The sequence below is a fragment of the Sinocyclocheilus grahami genome, unplaced genomic scaffold (genome assembly GCF_001515645.1).
Source record: "Sinocyclocheilus grahami isolate Dianchi unplaced genomic scaffold, SAMN03320097.WGS_v1.1 scaffold121.1, whole genome shotgun sequence".
In the NCBI taxonomy this organism is placed as follows: Eukaryota; Metazoa; Chordata; class Actinopteri; order Cypriniformes; family Cyprinidae; genus Sinocyclocheilus; species Sinocyclocheilus grahami.
The window spans coordinates 557,265-581,553 of record NW_015505300.1 but is presented as its reverse complement, the minus strand read 5'-3'; the positions used below and the strand labels follow the sequence as shown (position 1 = coordinate 581,553).

Below are 24,289 nucleotides of genomic sequence, written 5' to 3'. Positions count from 1 at the left end.
AAAGTTTGCACTGTTAGTTTTTTTGTTGTTGTTTTTTGTCATTTATCCATTTTTGTCATTTTGCACATTATTGTGAACTACATGTTATTTACACTGAATAAAATGTTTTCCTCTTGTTAAAATTACACTATTATTCAAAAGATTATTTGTAAATAATAAAAATAAAAAAAAATTCATACTTTTATTCAACAAGAATGTTACAAAAGATTTCTAATAAATGTTGTTGGTTTGAACTTTCTATTTATCAATGAATTTTGGGGAGGAAAACAAATTATATTTACTGTTTCAACACAAATATTAAGCAGTAAAACTGTTTTCAACATTAATAATAATAAGAAATGTTTCTTGGGCACCAAATCAGCATATTACTATGATTTCTGAAGAATCACGTGACACTGAAGACTGGAGTAATGATGCTGAAAATTCAGCTTTGACATCACAGTAATAAATGACATTTTACAATATATTTAATTATTCATTGAATATTTAATCAAATTGTAATTATATTTCACATTACTGTTTTTACTGCATTTTTGTACTGTAAAAGCAGCCTTGTCGAGCAAGAGACTTCTTTCAAAAATACATGAAAAACGTACTGAAATGTTAAACGAAAGTGTATATGCCATTTTAGTCCATGAAAAACAATGACAAAAACTACGGATTATTCAATTTTTCATCAAAAATACATAAAAAAAAATAAAGACACAAAAAACTGTGTTGAACAACCCAAGGTAATGGCTTAGTTCCCAGGGAACACTTATAAAATGTATACAAATGAATAAATATAAATGTAAGCAAGACAGGAAATAGAAAGACTTCTGCGCACTTTGCTAGTGTAATGCTCTTCAGGATGAAAAAACGACAGTGAAACTGAAAAAAAGAAAAGAAAGAGTGCGTCAATGCTTTTGCATCCCTGTGTGACAGGCACAGGCAAGTGTTGGATTGTGGGCAGGTGTTTGCTCATGGGGCTATCGCGTTCTGCTGGCTCTACACTCCACACTGTTCCTGTATCAGTTTCAGCGTGTGTGTATGTGTGTTTGTGTTGAGTGGGGGAGGTGTCAGGATAGAAGGGTCTCGCTGGGAATGGGGGCTACAACACTCCAAGAATCGGGAGGAGGATTCCTGACAAGAGGAGACACCCAGAGAAGGTTTCTGGTTAAACTGGTTCTACTGCTCAGCTCTCTCTCTCTTTGGGTGGTTCTCCTCCTCCTTTCTCCTTACAAACTCCATCTCATTTCATCACAAACTTCTTTTGCTGCATTTCCTGCACATATTCTTTTATTAAAGGTCCTGCGTTGATTTGAATGTGTCCTTTAGTGCTCTGCAATCTTATCCACGCAAAAAAAATAAAATAAAATAAAAAACAACCGAACAGAGTTCAAAATTATAAATATTAAATTACCGGGTCTATAAACGCACTATAAAATGTTACAAGCGCTATTACAACACGTACTGGAATTCTTCTTCATATTGAATTAGAAAAACTAAAATAGACAATCCAAACCAGTATCCGTGTTGTACAACATGGTAGCTGGTTCCTAGCTGGTCCAAGATGGTCCAAACTGGGCACCTGATTGAGCTGGTAAACCAGCTAGACACCAGCGATCATGGTCCAAAACACAGCAATCACTGGTTTCAGCTGGATTTTCCAGCAGGTGAGGGAATAGTGAGAGACCGAGACAAATCAAGAAATGTGCTTGATTGGAATGAACACAAGGGGTTAACAGGGAGGAGGAGGAGGGGGAGGGGGGAGCGTATGAGGCCCTTGGCAAAGCAGCACTCAGCTGTCACTCCAAACAGGTGGCCCTGATATGACCTTTGGCTTCTATTGCATACAGCAACCATTTTGTTTTAGGCAATCAAGCCAGAAGCTCTAGCAAAGTCCATGACATCACACAAGGAGGATGAACTGCTGTGAGAGGAGTCAAGAAGATCCAAAGATATGCTTTATTTGTGTTTGGCTGCGGGATGCTCACAGTGTATGATGCACAAGCTCAGTGGCGTAGCGAGTCAGCCCTGGGCCCATAAGCAAAAAATTTTGTCTGTACTGATATATTGTGTATTGAGTGATGCATTGTGTCAAGTAGTGATGCAATGAAATTTCAGCAACTAAAATATTTGGCTTTAGCAAAAATGATGCTAATAATACATAACATTTCTTTGGCTGAAATATCAAGAAGCGGTTTGTTGCGAATACTACAATAGTTTATTTTATCATGCAAGAACACGACACACAGCCCAACAAGCCACATGTAGATCCTCTTTTAGTCTGTGCTACTGGAACATAGCAGTCCATGCACTGTGAGGAGACCCTAACTTCCTCTGTCACATACAGCTGCTGTGCCGTGATGCGACGTGTGCTGCAGTAAAGCAGGCTGAGCTTGCTGAACTGACACCCATTTCCAGCACTGTGCATTCCAGGCTATTTAAAACTCAACCCCAGTGCAGATTTACCCAAGCGTACACTTCTGGTCATTATTTCACAACCCCCCTCCACACCCCCACCCTGATCTCTCTCCATCTCACCGTCTTTCTCCAAAACTCATCTTTAAGGGCCACTCTTCTGCATCGGAATGAACCGTTTGGTGACAGATTTGAGGTTTGAGGCCTCACAGACAGCCACTGTCTCGGGCCAGACAATACAGTGTATTCCCAGTGAGCTGAAGTAGGTCAGAAAGTGTATTTGGCAGTGTTACGTGTGTTTATGCTCGCTGTCTCCGCTGCAGAACTCGCAGCCTCCCGCCTGCACACATGCATGCCAGCTCCCTCTGCTTCTAATGTTGTCTGTTATATCCACCCCCGACCGGCCCTCTGTCCTTCTCCACCCACCTTCAACTGAGTTTTTTCAAAGTCCTTATCATCAGACACAGACTTTGTCTATTCAGCGCGCCCACTCTTGTGCCTCTGAACACAGGCATGCATGCATGCAGACTACTGCATAAAATAAGTCACCGATAGGGCTTAATTATAAACTACACATGGGTTTTTCATCTCTTTGAGAAGAAAGCGTACGGCTAGCTTCTAACGATCAAATGTGACCATCTCCTCAGGCCAAACCTGATCACAAAACCGGGCCGCATCACTGACCGCTGGTCACCATAGAAACCACCATTCACTGACTCCACAGAGTCCCACCCCGAAGCCCCGCCCCTCCTCGAGGGCCCTGTCGTTTAATACGGCCAATCCGGTTGGAGCAGTCAGGTGACACTGCAAGGCTTATTTGAGCGAGTAACTGCTGGAAACAGCCGGAGGTTGTCTGTCAAGCACATGGCGCATGTCAAAAGCTAGAGAGGAGAAAAGCAAACCACCTTTGCGAAAATAATCCACTGTGCTCATTCATACACAACAGCTTTCACTAAAATAAGTGAGACTTTGTGTTGGAGTGGCTTTGGTGCCAGTGGATAGACCTTAACTGTGAGGGTGTAACGTACAGGAGACCTTTGCAGTGCAAAGATGTTTCCATCCAACATTAGCCGTTAAGATTAACTAATGTTACTGAAATAAAAATGCACAGTTTTACAGTATTAACATGTTTAAACAAATAGAAATTGTATGCAGAGAATCTGATAAAAAGGGCTTAGAAGCTACTAAATGTTAGTAAAACTGTGGGCAGAGTCCATATGCGTGTGTATGCTAATCCCTCCCTCACCGTGGTCCCCCTCATAATCTTCTGTACTTTGCCTTGGTGAGCACACTGATCTGGGACCAGAAACCATCTATCAATGTGATTTAAATTCAAGATAGAAAAAAAATGGCTGCATGGTTCTTCAGCCATTTTAGCGCTTTACATAAGTTCACACAACCTGATTCACCCTACATTGCAAAAAAAAAAAAACATTCTTAAATCTAAAATATAAAAGATTTACTTTAGAAGCAAATTACATAATATCAAAAGTCCTGTTTTCTGGGAAATGTATCAAATTTAAGTGAGGAAAAATATGGTAATGGGTTAAGAAAAATAAACTTATTTTCCTTTTGAATTAATACTGAATTATCCCACTGACTAGAGGTCGACTGACTGATCGGCCGGCCGATTAATCGGCCGATTTTTGGCATTTTTTAATTAATCGGCATCGGCCGATTGTGCTGCAAATTAGGTCGATTTATAGGCAGGTGCATCTACGGGCAGCTAAGCGTTGTTGCGGAATGCCGGAGAATCCCTCTCTGGCTGCGTGAGACAGAGCAACTCACACTCACGCCGCTTCTTGTTCACACACAGCTTCAGCTAATGATGGCAGGGCAAAACAGACCGTTTTGAAAGCGTAATTACGTTTTATCCTACTAGAATTGATGCCGGAAAGTTATCATATTCATAAGTGCAACAAGTCATTTGCATGTGAAAGTAGAAACACATGCAATTCAGTTGAAACTTCTGGGCTGATTATAACGTGCACGTTAACGTTCCTCTTGAAATGTGTGTGTAGGTCCGACAATAGCCTCCACGATGTCATCGCTCGTGGCCAGCGCACTCTAAGCAGTTATGAGCAGCGGGCTGTGTAATATGTGTGAACTCTTTTATTTTTGTTATCATTTGGCCATTTGACTTATAGCAGTGTCCAGTGTTTCCCATACATTGCGTTATTTGTGGCAGCTCGTCACCACCACAACAAATACATTTCCCAAAAGGCTTATGCTTCGTTGAATAAACTGAGCACTGCACGTTTCAAAATTAAAATGCAGCGCGGGTGTTTTTATATGAATGTATCTTTGAAAAGAACCGACCGTCTTCAGAAAAGCTTCAATGTCATTTTCATTTTGTCTTTCCTGTAATGCCTGATAAAGTAACGTTTGTGAAGTGTTAGTGCTTATTAGATTACAGCCGTTACCGGGGAAACCGCTATATCTCCCGCTCCAACAGCGCCTCTTGCTGGCGGAGAATGAATTTGCATTTGCAAGTCTGTGGGAAACACTGGTGTCTGTCAGCAAACATAAACAAAAAGCATGCTTCAGAACTGTTTTAAGAAGGTGCTTAAGTTTTGAGCCATGTATTATTACTCTGAATTAGGCTACTACTACTATTACTATCTTGTACCCTGCAATAATAATTTACTCAAACTCACTTTTATGAGATGAAGGGGAAAAAAAAAGAAAACCGGCCAAAATATCAGCAAAAAAAATCAACATCATATATCGGCTGCCCTGATTTCTAAATATCGGCATCGACCAGTGAAAAACCCATATCGGTCGACCTCTACCACTAACAGATTTTCTTTCTTGTTTCAAGTATAAACTCACTTAACTTTTTATATCTTAAATCATTTAGCTACTCAAGTAAACACATTTTGATTTAAGAATGTACAGGCATTTTTTTTGAAAAACAAGACAAAACTTTTGAAGATATATTTGTTAAATTCATCATCATGAGGAGGATATAAAATTATATTTGTGTGTTAGGCAACTTTTTAGGGTTTGTTTTCTAAACTCCTAATTGTCTGTTACATGCTGGCTCTGTAAATGCAGACAACACAGAGCTCTGAACAGCTGGAAATGGTTGGCCAAAGGTAAAGCGTCTATTTACTTTATTTGGTTTTTAGTCTGTCCTATCTAATGATTATCTCAATCATAGCTGTTTGACTGCGGTGTGGCATACTCACATTGTTAGTAGCCCAAATGAAAGAAAATTATGCTTAAAACCAAGTGGCACGGCTGCTCACAAAACTGCATATGTTAAGAGCTGCATTTACACAGCAAGCATGTAAACAGAATAAATAGTAAAGACACAATGCTGTGATTGGTTGGGGATGGGGGAGGGTACGGGGAGGCTCTCTGATTGGATTGAATTAGCTTTTTTAGCTTACTTGGTAAGTATTTTTACATATTATAAACAAAAAGAGGACACCAGTAAACCCCATCATCCAACAGAAACAATTAAACAATCAGAGAACATGTACCTGAAAGTACTGAGCGTGGAGCGATGGAGGGCACTGTGGAGCAAGCTGTCCAGTTTAGAGATAAAGGACATTACTATGTCCTAATTTTATCATGCGTGTTAAAATTATGGTTTTAATATACCGCTCACTGTAATACTGACAATATGCTTTAGATACATCACAGCCATGAACGCACAATTTACAATAGGTAGTAATTAGGGGAGGGACATTCTCATTCTAGAGAGCATCTGATTGGATAAACATCTGTGTAAGTGCAGGAGTCGTCTTAAATATTTTTGGTCCATTTTCCCAGAAAGACTGCACATTTTTCCTATGCTAAAGGTTCATTTTAAAAGTATTGCATATTTTGAGAATTGCATGCTGTAAATAACTTCAAAACTAACAGACATGGAATATAAGCCACAAAACAGAATTTTTATGCCACCGTCTTTAAGACTGACAATCAGACTAATTAAATACCTACTCATTAGTGTTGATTTTGCCTCAAAGTTCTTTGTCTCATTCTAGTATGTTAAAAGAACATGTCCCATACTCTGTGATAAAGCAGGTTAATATTTACTCGAACCCTGAGATGAACCGGGGTTCAAAATGAACCAGGAGTGACCTTTGCCTCGTTTCCATGTTTTGTTTTCTCTGTCCTGTTCTGTCAGGAATCCTCTCTTCCTCGACAAGCTTTTGCAAACGGTGATTAGTTCATTTAAATGGTAATAAACTCTCAAAATACAACTTACAATACAATTACTTTATGGTTCAACTGATAAAGTCAAGCCTGACAATCCTTTAGAAAAATGGATCAATTTTATGAAATCAATATTCTACATTAAACTGTTTTACTAAAACTTTTTTCTTGCTGGAGCACACATACTTAGAAACGATTTTGTATGTACTATTTGCTTGCAAATAGTACGTAAGCTTCTAAATGTGAGTGTGGGAAATCTGCTTTTAACATCATTTTGTTTAAAGAACTGAACACTTAACATAGCTGGGATTTGGACAAGGCAATAGCAAGCGTGTATTGTCAGACATTATCGAGAGCCACGATGGTGGACAGACACATTCGCTGCAAACACACTGCGTGCCTTATTTTCTAAGAGCTGGAAGAGACGGGAGCGGCCGGGTTTCTCCTCCTGAAAGGGCGCCATTTTTGCTTCATTGTCTACGCTGCTTCAGGGCATTTTGGGAGAGGCTGCAAGAGAACTTCCTGAATCACCTTAATCCTGTCGAATGATAACAGTCACCTAATAGCATCAGCTAGCATGACTTCATAACCTGTTTTTTTAACAATCCCAATTGAAAAACAACTTATAAAGGTACTAACACATTATGAAAGCTCCACTGAACATGACATCAGATGATACGGGATGATCTTGTGATAATGTGCCATGAAGCGCTCACTAATGAGATGGATGTGCTATGGTGAATGAGTGTGCTTTGAGCTATATCTTGTTTAAAGGGACAGTCCACCCAAAAAGTAAAATTATGTCACTGTTTACTAGCTATCATGTTGCTCCAAACTGTATTACTTTTGAATCCTTCTCACTTTTTTAAATATAATGAGCTCTGAAATGACAAATGGTCCTTATGACTTCACCATATTCCAAGTCTTCTCAAGCCATATAATAGTTTTGTGAGAAACAAACCAAACTTTAAATCAATAACCTGCAACCAATTATAATCTTTCACTCCAGTGAGCTGTTAACCATTGCAACTGGAGTACTGAATCAATGAGCTGAACTCAAGAATTGGATCATTCCGATTCGTGAATGAATCATTTAAAGAGTTCTAGTTAACTGAATAAATTAATTCATCAAAAAAGCCATTTATCCAAGAATTTAGCATCACTACTTTTCTCAGCTAGAGCAGATCATGAACTAGTCCTCACAGTTGCTATCATATGGCTTCAAAAGACATGAAAGTGCTTTTGTGTCATTTTTGAGCTTCATTATATGGAAAAGAGTGAGCAAGAAAATTCACCTCTTGTGTTTTACAGAAAAAACGCCTTCAGGTTTAAAACATCATGAATAATTTTCATTTTTGGGTGAACTATCTCTGGCAAACATTTGGAAATTTCAAGACAAATTGGTGCAAACTGTGCTGCAAAGCTGACAGACGAGGAATTTACAATAACAAATCTATGAAGCTGACAAAATATGTCTTATGAAGTTCTGTATACGGACATGCTAATTGAGGCTCTTTGAAGAAAAGCACTGAGCTAACAGCCCAGCCACATCTGTTTCCCATTGCACATCGCTCTCAGAGACACAGAGGAGGATCTGTCCTCAGCCGGGACGTTTCTCTGTGAAGCTCTTCTTGCGCTTAGCGAGAGGAGACTGCATGATTCAAAGTCCACGCAGGTCAACACAACAGTGACATACTGACATGAGGATGACAGTTTTCCAACCTGCAGTGCACACCTAGATTTCCCAGTTAAATGACTCCTGCACTCAGTCATACACCGTCTCTCCCTCATTGCATTGCCTCATTGATATTACGAATCACTACAATGAACTGGCACTGAAACGAAAGTCACAGCGTTCTCATGACATCTCATAAAATTATGCATGACGTATCACCACTGACTGCGACGTTAGATTAGCGGTGTTTCGTGACACTCATGTCAGGTCATAACGAAGTCAAATTTCTCTCAGTTTTCAAAGCAAAAATTTGACTTTTAGCAACCCCTATACGTGATACAGATGAATTAGCCACAGGCATATTTTCATATCTTTCAATTGTTTGCTCAGTGCTTGAACACGAAACTGGGAAGCCTACAGCCTACAAAGAATTCTAGTACAAGACCAACTGGTTCCACAATGTGACTCGACCTGCCATCTTCTGGTTTCTGTCTCACTCCTTCACTCCTAAATGAGCAGCAAGAGCGTTTCTTCAGCATCTCCGCCTCCCTGCGCAGTGCGCACTCTCTAGAAGCTATCAAAAATTCACGGACCGTGGGCAACTGCCAGCTGACAAAACTGTTTAGTCAGCAGCAGAGGCAGGGTGGGAGAGAAGGGGCGGGGGAAGTATCAGGGGGAGGCAAAGAAGGAGGCCGTGTGTGATCTGTCTTTTTCTCTCACAGACAAACGTAAAAAAGTGAAAGCAAAGCACACGATCCTTCAAAAAGGAGTGCTAGCAAGCTAAACTATTTATGATTGTGGTAAAACATCACAGTTTGACTATTATGACCTGTTTGATTGACTATCACACAACTTAATACTCAAACTAACAGTGTTAGGATATGCTACCTATTGTTTTTATCTTTTTCTAACTTCCTCTATCCACACAGGCTGCTCTATTTCCTGTCATCCATATCCCACTTACACCAAAGTATTTTCATGAGGACTCAGTTTCACTTTTAGTTTTTCTTTAATACGCTTTATAATTCAAAAACGAAACAATTTAGTCCAGAGATGCCCAAATTGTTTACTACGAAAGGCCAAAAACCAAACTTGATTGACAGCCATGGACTGCAGGTCAAATTCATTTTATATTCTCTACATTTCAATGCAAAAATACATATGATAAATGTTAAAACAAAAGTTAAATGTTACATTTCTTCACCCTCCTGTTTTCCAAACCTGTATAACTTTCTTTAATTCTATTTTTATCCACACAATGAAAGTGAACAGAGTTCAAAACAATAATGGATCCCACTGACTTTCATTATATGGACAAAAAAAAAACACTGAGAAATTTGGCTAATTATCTTCTTTTTTTTGTAAAGAATGAAAATCATACAGGTTTGGAACAACATGAGGATGAGTAAATCATTTTTTGATTTGGTCATAAATTAAACATTTTTAAAGACTGTCTCTTAAATAATAATGAAACATGCAAATAGTTAGCATCCATCTGCAAACTAACTTTCTTAACCCCTACAGGTACAGTGTCTCTCCCAACACCCCAGGACAAAACCAGGCTTCCCATTCCCTACGAGGGAGAGGGAACATAATCTTATCTAAAATAGACAGGTTAAAAATAGCTCCAGAGCGAAACAGGACGCCCATCTTTACCCCTGGATGAGTGAACAGAACACCCATCACTAGAGGCAAAAGGCTCGGTGAGGTGACCAATCAGTTTCTCCATCCAGTCTGGGACTTCAACAGACTGGTCCCTCTGTCTTTACACTGTGTGAACAATCACAGTTGGGCATGTTTGTCAAAGGAAGTTTACTAGGGAACCCCCAAGAGTTGATTTTAATGAATATGTATTAATCAAGGCTAATCAAGCTGTACAGACAGTCAGTTAAAACATTTCCAAGGCTGCGTCCCAATATTCAAACAGACCAAAACAAAAGCAAAAAACAAGTAAAAGCTGATGGCCCTTTTCTATCACTATCAGCACGGCAGCTCTGATGCTCACAATGGGTTTTCTCTATTCAACTCTGGCGACTTCCTGCTGAGGACAGAGGAGATTACAGCCCAGACCACTGGTTGACTGTTCACTAGAACATGCCTTTGAATTTTCAATGGTCTTCTTGCTTTACACATCTGAACAAACACATCTCCACCCTACATCAGCCTGCATTGTGAGAGGAGCAGCTATTAGAAAAATGAGAACAGGAGGATTTGTCTCTCTGCTTGGGGAAAATGGTAGACGATGATTAAAAAAAATCTTCAAATATTATATTGTTATTGTTAAAGGCAAAAACATGCACAAGTTTTTGCTTATATAAAGCAATACAGAAACAAAAACAAAAAAAGTAAAACATTTGCTTAAGGTGATGAAGCAACATTCCCACGTTGGTTCAGAGTACATTTACAATGGTTTAATCTTTTAAGATCACTTTGAGATTGCACAAAGGATAGCGACTTATGTCTGATCAGCAAAGTTTCTCAAAACTATATAATGATGATGGGCAAAATTCATTTCAAACATAAAACCTCTAAATCAGAAGTTTTCCATATTTACAGAGGAACATCTAGTATAAAAACATATTACACTGCTTATTGGATAATAGGAATGCAATTTAATTCTGTTTTATATAGGGTGTGGTGTCTTCGGACCCCCTGGGGTACCTTCCGGGGTCCCCTGGTTGTACATAATTATACACCATAGCTTACATATAGTAGATCACAATAAAACCACAGTGTAATATCTCAGCAATATCCTCAGATTACCAACTAAAGAAAAAAGTCATTTATTTACCTCTAAAAGGTTCAGAGTACCTTAAGGGTACATATTACTACTCTAAAAAAGTAATATACAACTTTTAAGGGAAGATACGGTACAAAGTTGTCCCTTTAAGGTTACTGCCCCTTTGCATTTTGTAGTGCTACTGTACAAAACAACTATATTATGTAGTTAAAAGTCAGCAGACTGCGAAGACGAGCGAGTGAATGATGCTGCCACTGCAGGCCTCCTGGAGCCCAGTGTTGAATTTGGTAATGGAATGTGAACTCCTCATCCGGATCTCTGCACATTCTGATTCTCCAAAGAGACAAGAACGAACAGAGGATGATGGGAGGAGGGCGCAAGCACAGTCAGCCTCTATCGAAACACCCGCACGGACAATGATGCATCCGAGTAATTAGTCGTCTCAAATTAAGATGGTTTCATTTGTATCGTCGATGTGGCTGCTTAGTTCAAATATAAAAGCCGACTTTTCTTGTATAACTATTCGGCGTTCATCTCATGCAGCAAACCCAACCCAACGATAGTCACGACGACAGCGAACTTCCTCCTTTAAAACTTTTGACATTCCCAAACATTAAGTTTGCACAGTGTGACTGACGAAAGAATGGTGATTTGGTGAACTTGTCGACGGTGAAGAAAAGTCGAAAGCACAAATAAAACGTAAATGCAACATGTCCCGACAAGGTCAAAATATAAAGGGAAGCGTGTCCAACCCCCCACGCGTTAGCCTCGATCAAAGATCAGATGTGGATGCTTCGGTTCACTATAAAAGACTCACTTTTGATGACAATATATGAGCTCAACTTAATTTGTTCAAATGGGAGATAAAGCCATAGTAGTGCCACTGAATGTATGGTTAATTGAAGTGGTAAAGCGACCTCAGGTATGCTGGCTGAGTACATGTGCGCTGGTTAGACGCGAGTGAATTCCTGTAGTCAGGCGCTCAAACTTTGGATGCGAGAATGAAACGAGGAAGCACGAAACGAGGAAGCACAAACCTCGGATCGGAAAAGATCGGACATCATCTCAACATCTTCGGCCTTCCAAGTTTAAAAACTTCCAACAAAGTTTGCGATCGGCAGGATGGTGAACGTAAACAACAACAACATGTAGAAAAGTGTTCAATACTTACGCTTGACTTTGTCGGGGTTGGACTGGCCGCGCTGAGACATGGTGATGGTGAAAAGAGATGATGGACTTCGAAAAAAAAACTGCAAACTTGTTCCGGAGAGCGATCAAAATGGCGTATTTGAGGATGTGCAAAGTTCGCCAACTGGATACTTCACATCGCCCACCGTGTTAGCTCCCTAAAGGAATGATGGCCATCCACACTTCCGACGAATGAGGGTCAGAAAAGTCACTTTTTCCTCAAAGTGTGTTCCTGAGCGCTGCTCAGTGAACGTGATAAGTAGACGCATCACGTGTTGCTCTAGTCTCCAAGGGGACGTGTGTTACTGAGGCTGCCACTGGAGTTCAGCTGTGAGCATCTCTACGGGAGGGGTGGAAAACTTCACCCTTTCAGCCTCATCCGATTGATTATTCACGATAGATAGATAGATAGATAGATAGATTTGATGTAGCAACAAGTGTCTAACAACAACATGGTCTTTAAAGCATTTTGTAGACGTACAAACAAACAGATTTTGTGATAAATAGTGCATATTTATATATATATATAAAATATTGTGTAAAAAAATATATAACAGTTGTTGTTATGTTGCGTAGACAATATAAACTCAAATGTAAACTTGATAGTGACGGGACGGGACACCTTCTTGCTGTCACAAGACAAACACCTGTTGGTCGTCATACTATAATGGAGCACTCGTCATCTCAAAAAATATTGTGGTATGGAATTGAATAGTCTCAGAGGCAAACGGGGAGTTAAATATAAAAGACAGAAGAAATAGTTTGAAGTAACACCCACCTAGGCTATATGATTTCGACAACAGCCCTGACTAAATATCAATCCGAGCAGCTGAGTCCTTAACCATCTTCATGTATTAACTTGATTATAGTTTTTTTTCTTTCTCTTTTTCTTTTTTAATTTTTTTTATTTTCTCTATTGTTTCTTTTAGAGAAAATGTTGCTTAATGAAATGTAAAGCTTTTGGTTTAAATAAAATGGAATTTGCGAATTTACGAAATTACTCAATTTAAAATGTAAAAAGAGACTAGGTTGAACACAATGCGGCAATACCATATGAGGACTCAAAGGTCACACACATTCAGCTGAAGTTTCCTGCCTTGCCCTACAAAGACTGAGATTTCTCTGGATTCTCTGAATCTTTTCACAATATTATGTATGGTAGTTTGTGAAAGACCTAAATTCTTTGTGATTTTACATTAAGAAATGTGATTTTTGATTTGTTTGACACTTCTCTCATGAATTTTGGCACAAAGTGACGATCCATCCATTCATCCATCCATCCACCCATCCACCTACCTACCTACCTGTCTGTCTGTCTGTCTGTCTATCTATCTATCTAATTTTAACACTATTTTCTCTGGAAAATAGTGATATGTGATTGTATTATGTTGGATAAAGATTTCTGTTTCAATTTGATGAGAGATTTGTGGACACATCAATGTTTTTAGATTTGTGGAGTAAACCATTACTGTTTTTATTTTGAAAAACAAAATTAGCCCCTTGGGTAAGATGACCACCCCAGAACTGGAATAGAAGAACCCAAGTGGCATTGTTACTAGAGTTATTATTTTAGAATTTAATACTTATTGTAATTAATGGAGTTATTATTCACTATTTCCGTGAATTAGAAGTACATTTCAGACATCTTCACTTTTCATTAAAACCCATTAAGATATCTAATTGAAATCATTAATTTTGCTTTCATAGTGTTGCTATTATGACATATGTTCAGTTAAAATATGGACAATATATAACTATATAATAATAATAATAATAACTTATATCTAAATATGTTACAATTTCAAAGTAAATGTGGGGTGGTTACAAAAACTACTTTACAGTGTCTTTCTTTGACGATTAATGTTCCCTGCTCAGCCTTGAATGATACATTGATTGCTTGATGGTTTTTCCTTGGGAAGTGTTCATCTGTTTGGGGAGGGGGGTGCGCCGCGCACTGCTCAGAAAATACAGAGATTCTGTGGTGAAGCAGCAGCTCTGTGTCCTGTGTTTTATATACTTTCACATCTCCTCTCATCAGGTAAGATGAAATGCATGTAAATGTAATAAGAATGCATTCTTAATGTGTTGAAGTTATTGGAAATGCAAATGTTATTCTTGAAAAGGTGAATAAGATTGTGCGTTTAAATGTTTGTACCACCCATTTCATGCTAATCATGGAGACAACGTGTTAGTCCGCATCTATTGAGCAAAATACAAAAACATATAGCTTATTTGTGATGAATGTGACAAAAACGGTTAATCAGTTACAAATGTGTGTTCTAAAGGAGTTGATTAAACGGAGTTTCATATACATACCTGTATTTAAAAAACAAATGCAGATAGTATCCCGAAGATCTAATAAGTTAAAATGTGTACATAAAAATGATTGTAACCGTCCATTAAGTCGAGTTTACATTATGTGAGTATTAAAAATGCATATAAAAAGTGATTATTGTTAAAAAATATATCTGTTATATGTTCTCAGAAACCTATAAATATACCACTGAAAATATATTTTAAATGTGTCGAAAGGTGTATTAAGTGTTGGAATATCTGTACAGTTCATATGTTTGAAATAATATTTAAAGGAAAGTACCATGCACATGTTGCCTGTTAAAGGGGTCATATGATGCGATATAAATTTTTCCTTTCTCTCTGGAGTGTTACAAGCTCTTGGTGCATAAAGAAGATCTGTAAAGTTGCAAAGACTAAAGTCTCAAATCCAAAGAGATATTCTTTATAAAAGTTAAGAGTCAACCACGCGTACCTAAAACAGCTCATTCTAACATGCCCCCACATGTCTACGTCACGATGTGGGAAGATTTGCATAACACCACCCAAATGTTCACGCAAAGAAAGAAGGCGTAACTTTTATTCTCGCTGTAGTATTGTTGTTGCCGCCACCATGTAGTGAAGGGGCTGTGTGTTTCGTTGTGAAAGCGAAACTACTTTGTTTGGTCTTCCAAAAGTTATCTGCTTCGTCATGCTTGGAGCTGATCCGTGCTGGTCGCTGAGGAAATACATCAACTTTGCGCTGTGGATCGCCGGATCGGCTTTCACCGTGGACGAAGCGGAGTCCAGCCCGGGGTCGTCACATATGGTTTCCGCAAGCCTCCTTCGTCGAATCTGCCGGTCGCGCCGTTCTCAAGCCCGCCACCTCTGCTCGCCTCTGCTCACTCTAGGGCGCCGTGTGTGACGCTTTCTTTCGTTGTGCTGGTGAGGGGCATAACATTTACGTCACACGCTTGAGGTATTCGGCCAATCATAATGCACTGGATAGCTGGCCAATCACAGCACACATTGTTTTTCAGAACGATGAGTTTTGTAAAAATCGACACGTTTCAGAAAGGCGGGGCATAGAGGAGAAACAATAATGTACAGTATGTGGAAAATATTGTGTTTTTTTAACCTTAAACCGCATAAACACATTTCATTACACCAAATACACCAAATAATGTTCTTTTTAGCAACATCATATGACCCCTTTAAAAATGTTTTTCACGTAGTTTAAACGGAAGTAGGAAGTAGGCGATTCCAGACCTCCTCCACAGACTAACATTACTGATTCTGTTAAGAGTAGGATGGGACTGACTTTGACCGATAAATACAACTCGTTACTTTTCACACTGGAATTGAGTGAGTCGTTAAGTTAAAATATAATGCAGGGTATTGATTCTTGTTTTATTTTGTTGTAATAATTACATAAAAAAAAGCTGGAATTCAATTTTCAAACCTTGCCTTTGGTTAGAAAATATTTTTTTTATTTAATGTAATCTTTAGCCTATCTATTGATTGAATGTTAGTCTGAAGATCACAGTTTAGTAAATTTGGGCTGTTTGGTTTATACATTTCAAAGTGAGGATGATATTAAACACTCAAGCTTTTTTAAGCCTGAAAATTTGTGTGTATTATTCCGGGTGATTTATTCTGTTGTATTTCAGTTTCATTGGTACAGGCATCATGTGCTGGAGGAACATGTGAAAACGTATTTAAAGGTTTCTCAGACTGCCTGCTCAGCCTTGGAGAAAACATGGTGAACTATTCCCAAGAGCTGGATGACAGCGAATACCCACAGACCATCTGCTCATAAGTACACGCTGTCTGCAATCATTTCTGGAAGAAGCTAAGCATTAAATATCTGGTGGTCTTTCTCATATTCACATATCCATGAGTTGAACTCCAGCCATCCATGACTCAGACACACAATACTGAAACATATTTCATTCGCAAGGTCTAAAACAGATTGTGCACTTTGTGTTTATCCTCATGCAGATATTGGAATGACTTCCACTCGTGCACCTCCACCGCAATTGCAGATTGTCAAGAAGGCGCAAAAGACCTTTGGGAAAAACTGAAACTGCAGTCCCGGAGCTTGGACTATCAGAGAAGCTTGTTTGAATTATGCTCCGAGGATAATGGAGTATCCAGAGTTTTATTACCAATGGAACTGAAGATACTGCTGATGTGTTTTGCCACACTGGTGGCTTGGCTTGCTTTTGAGTAATAAACCCAAAGATCTGACCTGAAACAAGTTCCTAAATGGATAATATGCACCCCTGTCTCTCTTCAACAGTTCATGTTTTGCTGCACATAATGATGATGGTTATGTTAAATATACGACTTGCTGGCACTCCTTGACCTTTGGAAGAATTCACAAATAACTGTCTTAAATGCTTTAGGGATCTGTTTTTTTCTTACCAAAATTTTTTAATTATTCAAAGTAAAAATGTGAATTATATTATATATTATATTATATTATATTAACAAATTTTCTTCTTGGACCATTATTGGGTAAAAACAGCAGACATTCTGCAATGAGGACCAATAATTAGAATCATTTTATATTATTATTATTTAAAATACACCTAAAATACATGTTATTGTCTGAAAAACACATATTTAACATAACTTTTTTCTTCATAGACCAATCGGCCCAAACAAAATTAACTTAATAAAAATTGATTATTGTAATACAGAATAGGATAATGACATTTACTAGGTCAAGAACTAAATTTCAGATCGTTGCACCAAGTAAATCCTTGGACTGTCAAGTAGTCTGAATCCTTAAAGTGTAGTTCTGTCCCTCATTATTGTCCCAGTATTCCCCATGATCAGTCCCACAATACACTGCGAAATGCACTGATGAATCTTTGTGGAAACAGTGTGGCGTGTGCAAAATGAAGTCAAACTTTTCCCACTGTAGCACTTTTTCTTCATTCAGTCTTAATGCAGCTCGTATATATCTGAAAATGTCAGCCAGTTATTTAAAGTGTACCTGACCCCAACTTCTCTTGCGGTGCTCTGTATCACTCTGATCACACCCTTCACTTCCGAAGCAGTTATTGTGACACTCTCCAATGCGATTCCCAGACGGCGTGACTTCATATCAAACTCCAGCAAACTAACAGGCATGTCAAAGGCTGGTACTAACATGCTGAAATCAGATCATCTTCATGTTGAAGCTGCTGGTTTGGAGGACGACTCTGGATTCTAGATGACACATTGCATGTTTCATCTGCATCATCAGAGATGACATGAGGGGGGTTCAGCCCCATCATGTCTGCAAACTGGACTCTCTTTCCACGGACTACAGTCGGATGTTCCTTGTGTGAAGAAGATTCATCCTGGTATAGATCTACAGGCAGAGATTTGGCTCTGTGCTTTTCAGTTTTTGGTGAATAAGGTGATGATTCTGGTTCAGACAGACACTCGGTCTCATCCAAAGTTGGAGTTTTCTCTGACTGCTCAGTGTCCATGTGCATTCATCATATTGACCAATTCCGATGTAATTGAGGAGCAGAAAGTCTTTTAAATATAAGAACTGGACCTGCAGACTTGCGTAAGAAAGATGCTTGACAAATACTACGTGCACAGCAAAGTCACATGTCTTTGCAAACAAATGGGTGATGTCTAATCAGCAAAAAATGACTTTTAAAAGCCAGAAACCAGCCCAGGGCTTTTATAATCTTAGTTATTTAATATATTTATCAATAAATTTTGACCAATCAAGAGCATTTTAATTTAAGCTATTTTGACAAGATTTTTCTTTTTTAATATCATAAAATTCATATTTATTTAGAGTAGCCCAGTTTTTTTTATGTATGTTTAATGTATAATAATAAACAAGAATCGTAAAGAACATCCAGTCTTTAAAGTCACATTTAGTCTTCTACTGTATGTAATCTGGTCTGTCAATCACTGTCTAGTGCAGAAACAGTATGAGGTACTGCAGAGGGATTGTGCGCACATGTATCTGTTTACACTCTTCATGACACAACAGAGTGCAGTCAGTTTCATAATTATTTTCTCATCATTTACTCACCAAGTTGTTCCAAGCCTCTATGAGTTTCTTTGTTCTGGTGAAGGTATTTTGAAGAATGTTCAACTAAATTAAACTAAACTGTTTGGTTACCAACATTCTTCAAAATATCTTCTTTTGTGTTCAACGGAAGAAAAAAGTTCATACAGGTTTGGAACAACTTGAGGTTGAGTAAATTATGACAGTTTACATTTTTGGGTGAACTATCACTTTAATTTTAGAGGATTCTTTTGGATTGGTTCCAAATTATGATTAAATACCCTAACGATTTCCTTGAAAATGTCTTACAAATTCAAAATTGACAAAAAGGGGGAATTGCTAGAGTTATTTTTTTTTGTAAGACGTTAACACTGCATCATATTATTATTATTATTATTATTATTATTATTTAGTTCTAAAATAGTAACTCGATTAAGTTTTAAGTTAACGTACATTTATAATAACTCAGAATAACACAGACGTTTATTTTATTTAAACAGATAAGGTAACAAATCTGAACTGTTTTATTGTATGTTTTTTAATTGAAAAACAACCTATTTACATACAAATTCTGAACTGATTAATTTTTATTTTATTTTTTTTATTAAGTACAAAATCTGAATACAACAAACTGGCATTAATTAGTATACAAAAAAGATTCTGGTATGGAAGGCTCAACACAATAGAATCATAATAAGCTCCAGACAAATCATATAACAAAACATTCCAAGAAACATAAAATAAAAATAAATTAAATAATAAAAAATACATAATATAAACAAATTAAGTAGTTTTACTGCTTTTGGATTTTTCATTTTACTAAGGGCATCTGAGAAGTATTTTAGATAAATTTTAAATACAATAAGCAAAGGAGGGGATTTAAAATATCTACATTTATGTATAAAGTATTTTTACTAATAATAGTACTAATAATATAATATTATTAATCAAATCGTACAAAACAGAGCACTCTTTGGTTTTTCCGTACATTACATCTTGTAAGGTTAGAGTGAAACCATCAGGAATCACACGCTTCTCTACCATCCAGTCCTGCAATACTTTCCAAAAAAGACTGCGACAAACTACATGTAAAAAATACATGTTCTGTATCTTCAACTAAATATTTGCATAAATAACAGGGCCCATTTTCAAAATTAAATTTTGAATGTAGAAATTTATTGGAGGGATATATCTCATTTAATATTTTAAATTGCATTTCTTTTACCTTGGGGAGAATAGGAAATTTTAGATAAGCTGTTCTGAAATATTTAACAGTGTTTTTATCAAATGTATGATCTAATTTATTTCTTAACATTTGACAAGGGTAGCACGACTGGATGATATATTGTCTCATAAAGGAAGGACTGCAGTAATTTTTGAGTAGGAAAGAGAACATCTCTAACATTTTTACACCTGAGGGTATTGCATTAATAACAGTAAAGAATTGCTTTGGATGACAGACAAATCCGTGTTTTAAAGTAAATGCATTGTAATTTAACATATTACCAGTCTCATCCATTAGATCCAACACTGACCAAATATTTCTATTTACCCAGTCCTCATAAAAAGTGAAAAATTTAAGGGGGTCTGAATACTTTCCTTACCCACTGTAAATGCATTGTAATTAAACATATTACCAGTCTCATCCATTAGATCCAACACTGACCAAATATTTCTATTTACCCAGTCCTCATAAAACAGGGATTTGTTTCTGTGAAGAATATATTTGTTATTCCATATAGGAGTGTTGTGGGGTGTAAAATTGTGTGTGCCAATTCTGAACTGTTTAATGATTCTGCCGTGAGCAGGAACTGACGTCAAATGTTTGCGACAAAAGAAGTTGGTACCATTTTTTTTAAAACATTAAGCCACATAATCAGGGAGTTTCATCAGCTTGTTGAGCTGGCCGTCTGGCCAAACTGAGCTATCGGGGGAGAAGAGCCTTGGTGAGAGAGGTAAAGAAGAACCCAAAGATCACTGTGGCTGAGCTCCAGAGATGCAGTTGGGAGATGGGAGAAAGTTGTAGAAAGTCATCACTGCAGCCCTCCACCAGTCGGGGCTTTATGGCAGAGTGGCCCGACGGAAGCCTCTCCTCAGTGCAAGACACATGAAAGCCTGCATGGAGTTTGCTAAAAAACACCTGAATAAGATTCTCTGGTCTGATGAGACCCAGATAGAACTTTTTGGCCTTAATTCTAAGTGGTATGTGTGGAGAAAACCAGGCACTGCTCATCACCTGTCCAATACAGTCCCAACAGTGAAGCATGGTGGTGGCAGCATCATGCTGTGGGGGTGTTTTTCAGCTGCAGGGACAGGACGACTGGTTGCAATCGAGGGAAAGATGAATGCGGCCAAGTACAGGGTTATCCTGGACGAAAACTTTCTCCAGAGTGCTCAGGACCTCAGACTGGGCCGAAGGTTTATCTTCCAACAAGACAATGACCCTAAGCACACAGCTAAAATAATGAAGGAGTGGCTTCACAACAACTCTGTGACTGTTCTTGAATGGCCCAGCCAGAGCCCTGACTTAAACCCAATTGAGCATCTCTGGAGAGACCTAAAAATGGCTGTCCACCAACGTTTACTATCCAACCTGACAGAACTGGAGAGGCTCTGCAAGGAGGAATGGCAGAGGATCCTCAAATCCAGGTGTGAAAAACTTGTTGCCTCTTTCCCAAAAAGACTCATGGCTGTATTCGATCAAAAGGGTGCTTCTACTAAATACTGAGCAAAGGGTCTGAATACTTAGGACCATGTGATATTTCAGTTTTTCTTTTTTAATAAATCTGCAAAAATGTCAACAATTCTGTGTTTTTCTGTCAATATGGGGTGCTGTGTGTACATTAATGAGGAAAAAAATTTACTTAAATGATTTTAGCAAATGGCTGCAATATAACAAAGAGTGAAAAATTTAAGGGGGTCTGAATACTTTCCTTACCCACTGTAAATGCATTGTAATTAAACATATTACCAGTCTCATCCATTAGATCCAACACTGACCAAATATTTCTATTTACCCAGTCCTCATAAAACGGATTTGTTTCTGTGAAGAATATATTTGTTATTCCATATAGGAGTGTTGTGGGGTGTAAAATTGTGTGTGCCAATTCTGAACTGTTTAATGATTCTGCCGTGAGCAGGAACTGACGTCAAATGTTTGCGACAAAAGAAGTTGGTACCATTTTTTTTTTAAACATTAAGCCACATAATCAGGGAGTTTCATCAGCTTGTTTCTTTTTGCTCGGTTGATGTCATAAAAATGTAAATGATAAAAAAATAGTTCAGTTCTGTGTGGTAATTTTTGTGAAAAAGTGCCTTTAACTGTATTGAATGTGCACTTGTTGTGTACTTCAAATCTTAAAGCTGTATTTATAAAAACTTTAATATTAATGAAATAAAAGGCCACTTAAGTGTAGTTAAAGAGTACACTTCAAAAATTGCACTTTATTACTGTCAAAATAAAAGTTTTACTTTAAAGTATATTTTAAATCGTTTTAATAATCCTGTCATGCCAGGGCTCGCAAAATTTCTAAATCCCTAGTAGCCCTTCGGGCAGGCATTCTTCAGATTTTGGTAACCCAAAAATTAATTTAACTAGCCCGAATAAAATATATTGTATTTTTTCTTCAAATAACAAGTCAAGAGAGGTGTAACGGATCACAAATCTCAAGGTTCGGATTATATTAAATTATCATATCACATTTTGAGTCACAGATCAGATAATTTTTCAGATGAGCAAAAAAAATATGGTTATTATTATTATTATTAACACTTATTATTTAAAGAACAATTTACTACTTCGATACCACAGCAAAAACTAGTAGCATATAGGGATTTAACGATTCACTCAACTCACGATGTGATATGATTCACGATACTGATTTCACAATACAATTTTCTCACAATTTCTTTTTTAACAAAAATGAGATTTAAAAAGGTGTGCTTTTGTTATTTCTCAGACCAAAAGGCTGCACATTGCTTTGTGAAATTGAAAATGTCAAACAATATACTAAATTGAAATTTTAAAACAAATCCCAAATCAAATAAATAAATAATACAAATAAAAGAAATTTCTCCATGCAAGTAAACTAAGGTTTTGCCCGTGTATTTTAATCACGATCCAAACAAAGATGCTGCATACATGTTTAGATTGTAAAATTTTGAAATTTGAAACAAAAACAAAATGGTCTGACTTGTAGATATGTGGGGGCGTGTTAGAACGAGCTGTTTTAGGTAGGCGTGGTTGACTCTTAATTTTTATAAAGAATATCTCTTTGGATTTGAGACTTTAGTCTTTGCAACTTTACAGATCTTCTTTATGCACCAAGAGCTTGTAACACTCCAAAGAGAAAGGAAAACTTGAAATCGCATCATATGACCCCTTTAAGACCGAATGCACGGATCCAATATAATGTTGCACGTGCGATTTCTTTCTCCACTGTTTACGTTCATTTACATGAAAATACTTGCTAAAAAGGTGTGCTTTTGTTATTTCTCAGACCAAAAGGCTGCACATTGCTTTGTGAAATTGAAAATGTCAAACAATATACTAAATTGAAATTTTAAAACAAATCCCAAATCAAATAAATAAATAATACAAATAAAATAAATTTCTCCATGCAAGTAAACTAAGGTTTTGCTTAGATGCTGCATACATGTTTAGATTGTAAAATTTTGAAATTTGAAACAAAAACAAAATGGTCTGACTTTGCTTTGTGATACTACATAAAAAATCTGAACGAAACAAAAACAGCAGACGGACTGAATAAGACGCAAATGTCACTCTCTGACAGCAGGTGGCGCTTACACAGCAGGTATGCTGCTGGAATGCACGGATCCAATATAATGTTGCACGTGCGATTTCTTTCTCCACTGTTTACGTTCATTTACATGAAAATACTTGCTGAGATAGTTATTTTGAGAAAATTTTGCGTGTATGTGTTAGTTCAAGCGAAAGAGGTATCAATTCTGTGTTCGTGCTCTGCCTGAAACGCCGCTCTGTATGTGCGCGTTTTGAGCACCGAACGGTGAATGGTTTAAAACGCTTGAATGTTTAAATTGGTAAGACTTAGAAACACGTGTAAATGATAAACTATGATCCGTTTCACCCCTACAAGCGAGTGAACAGCGTGAATCAAGGAAGGGATTTTATATCACTACTCAAGATGGCCCGTCGGGCAGAGCAGTGATACATTTTGGTAGCCCGACTGGAAAACACAATAGCCCCGGGATGTCGGGCTAGCAATTTTGCGAGCCCTACATGCTGTAAAGAAGTACACTAATTTAAAGGCACAATATGTACGATTTTTTTAATTCAAATATCCAAAAACCACTAGAACGGTGTTATATATTTTGCTGACTTGTGTACTTACATTATCCCAAATGTTTCGAAGAATGTTTAAATCCTGAGAAAAAAGCAATTTTAACTAGTGACACGGACCGTGTCCATAGTTTCGCCTGCCAATGATGTCGTATACCCTCGATTTCCGGTTTTGTTTTGTAGAAAACATGGAAACACCAAAGACGCTTTAATATGTTGTGAGTTTTAATTGACCGGTGACGACTGCACAGAGTAGCATTATAACAAGATGAACACACAGAGTAGCATTATAACAAGATGAACACACAGAGTAGCATTATAACAAGATGAACACACAGAGTAGCATTATAACAAGATGAACACACAGAGTAGCATTATAACAAGATGAACACACAGAGTAGCATTATAACAAGATGAACACACAGAGTAGCATTATAACAAGATGAACACACAGAGTAGCATTATAACAAGATGAACACACAGAGTAGCATTATAACA

General features: G+C 37.6%; 1 protein-coding gene across 2 annotated transcripts; it reads left to right on the top strand.

The window, feature by feature from the left end:
• Positions 1–14,051: 14,051 nt before the first annotated feature.
• On the top strand, positions 14,052–16,788 carry nrn1b (neuritin 1b). 2 transcript variants are annotated; one of them, XM_016278360.1, is made up of 3 exons: positions 15,695–15,809; positions 16,115–16,259; positions 16,446–16,788. In XM_016278360.1, the coding sequence occupies exons 1-3, from the start codon at positions 15,755–15,757 to the stop codon at positions 16,675–16,677; spliced, it is 432 nt and encodes a 143-aa protein (XP_016133846.1). In that variant the 5' UTR covers positions 15,695–15,754; the 3' UTR covers positions 16,678–16,788. The 2 variants fall into 2 exon arrangements, 1 of the variants encoding a protein (XP_016133846.1); XR_001609712.1 differs by lacking the exons at positions 15,695–15,809; positions 16,446–16,788 and adding an exon at positions 14,052–14,211 and having other exon boundaries at positions 16,115–16,189.
• Positions 16,789–24,289: the final 7,501 nt, after the last annotated feature.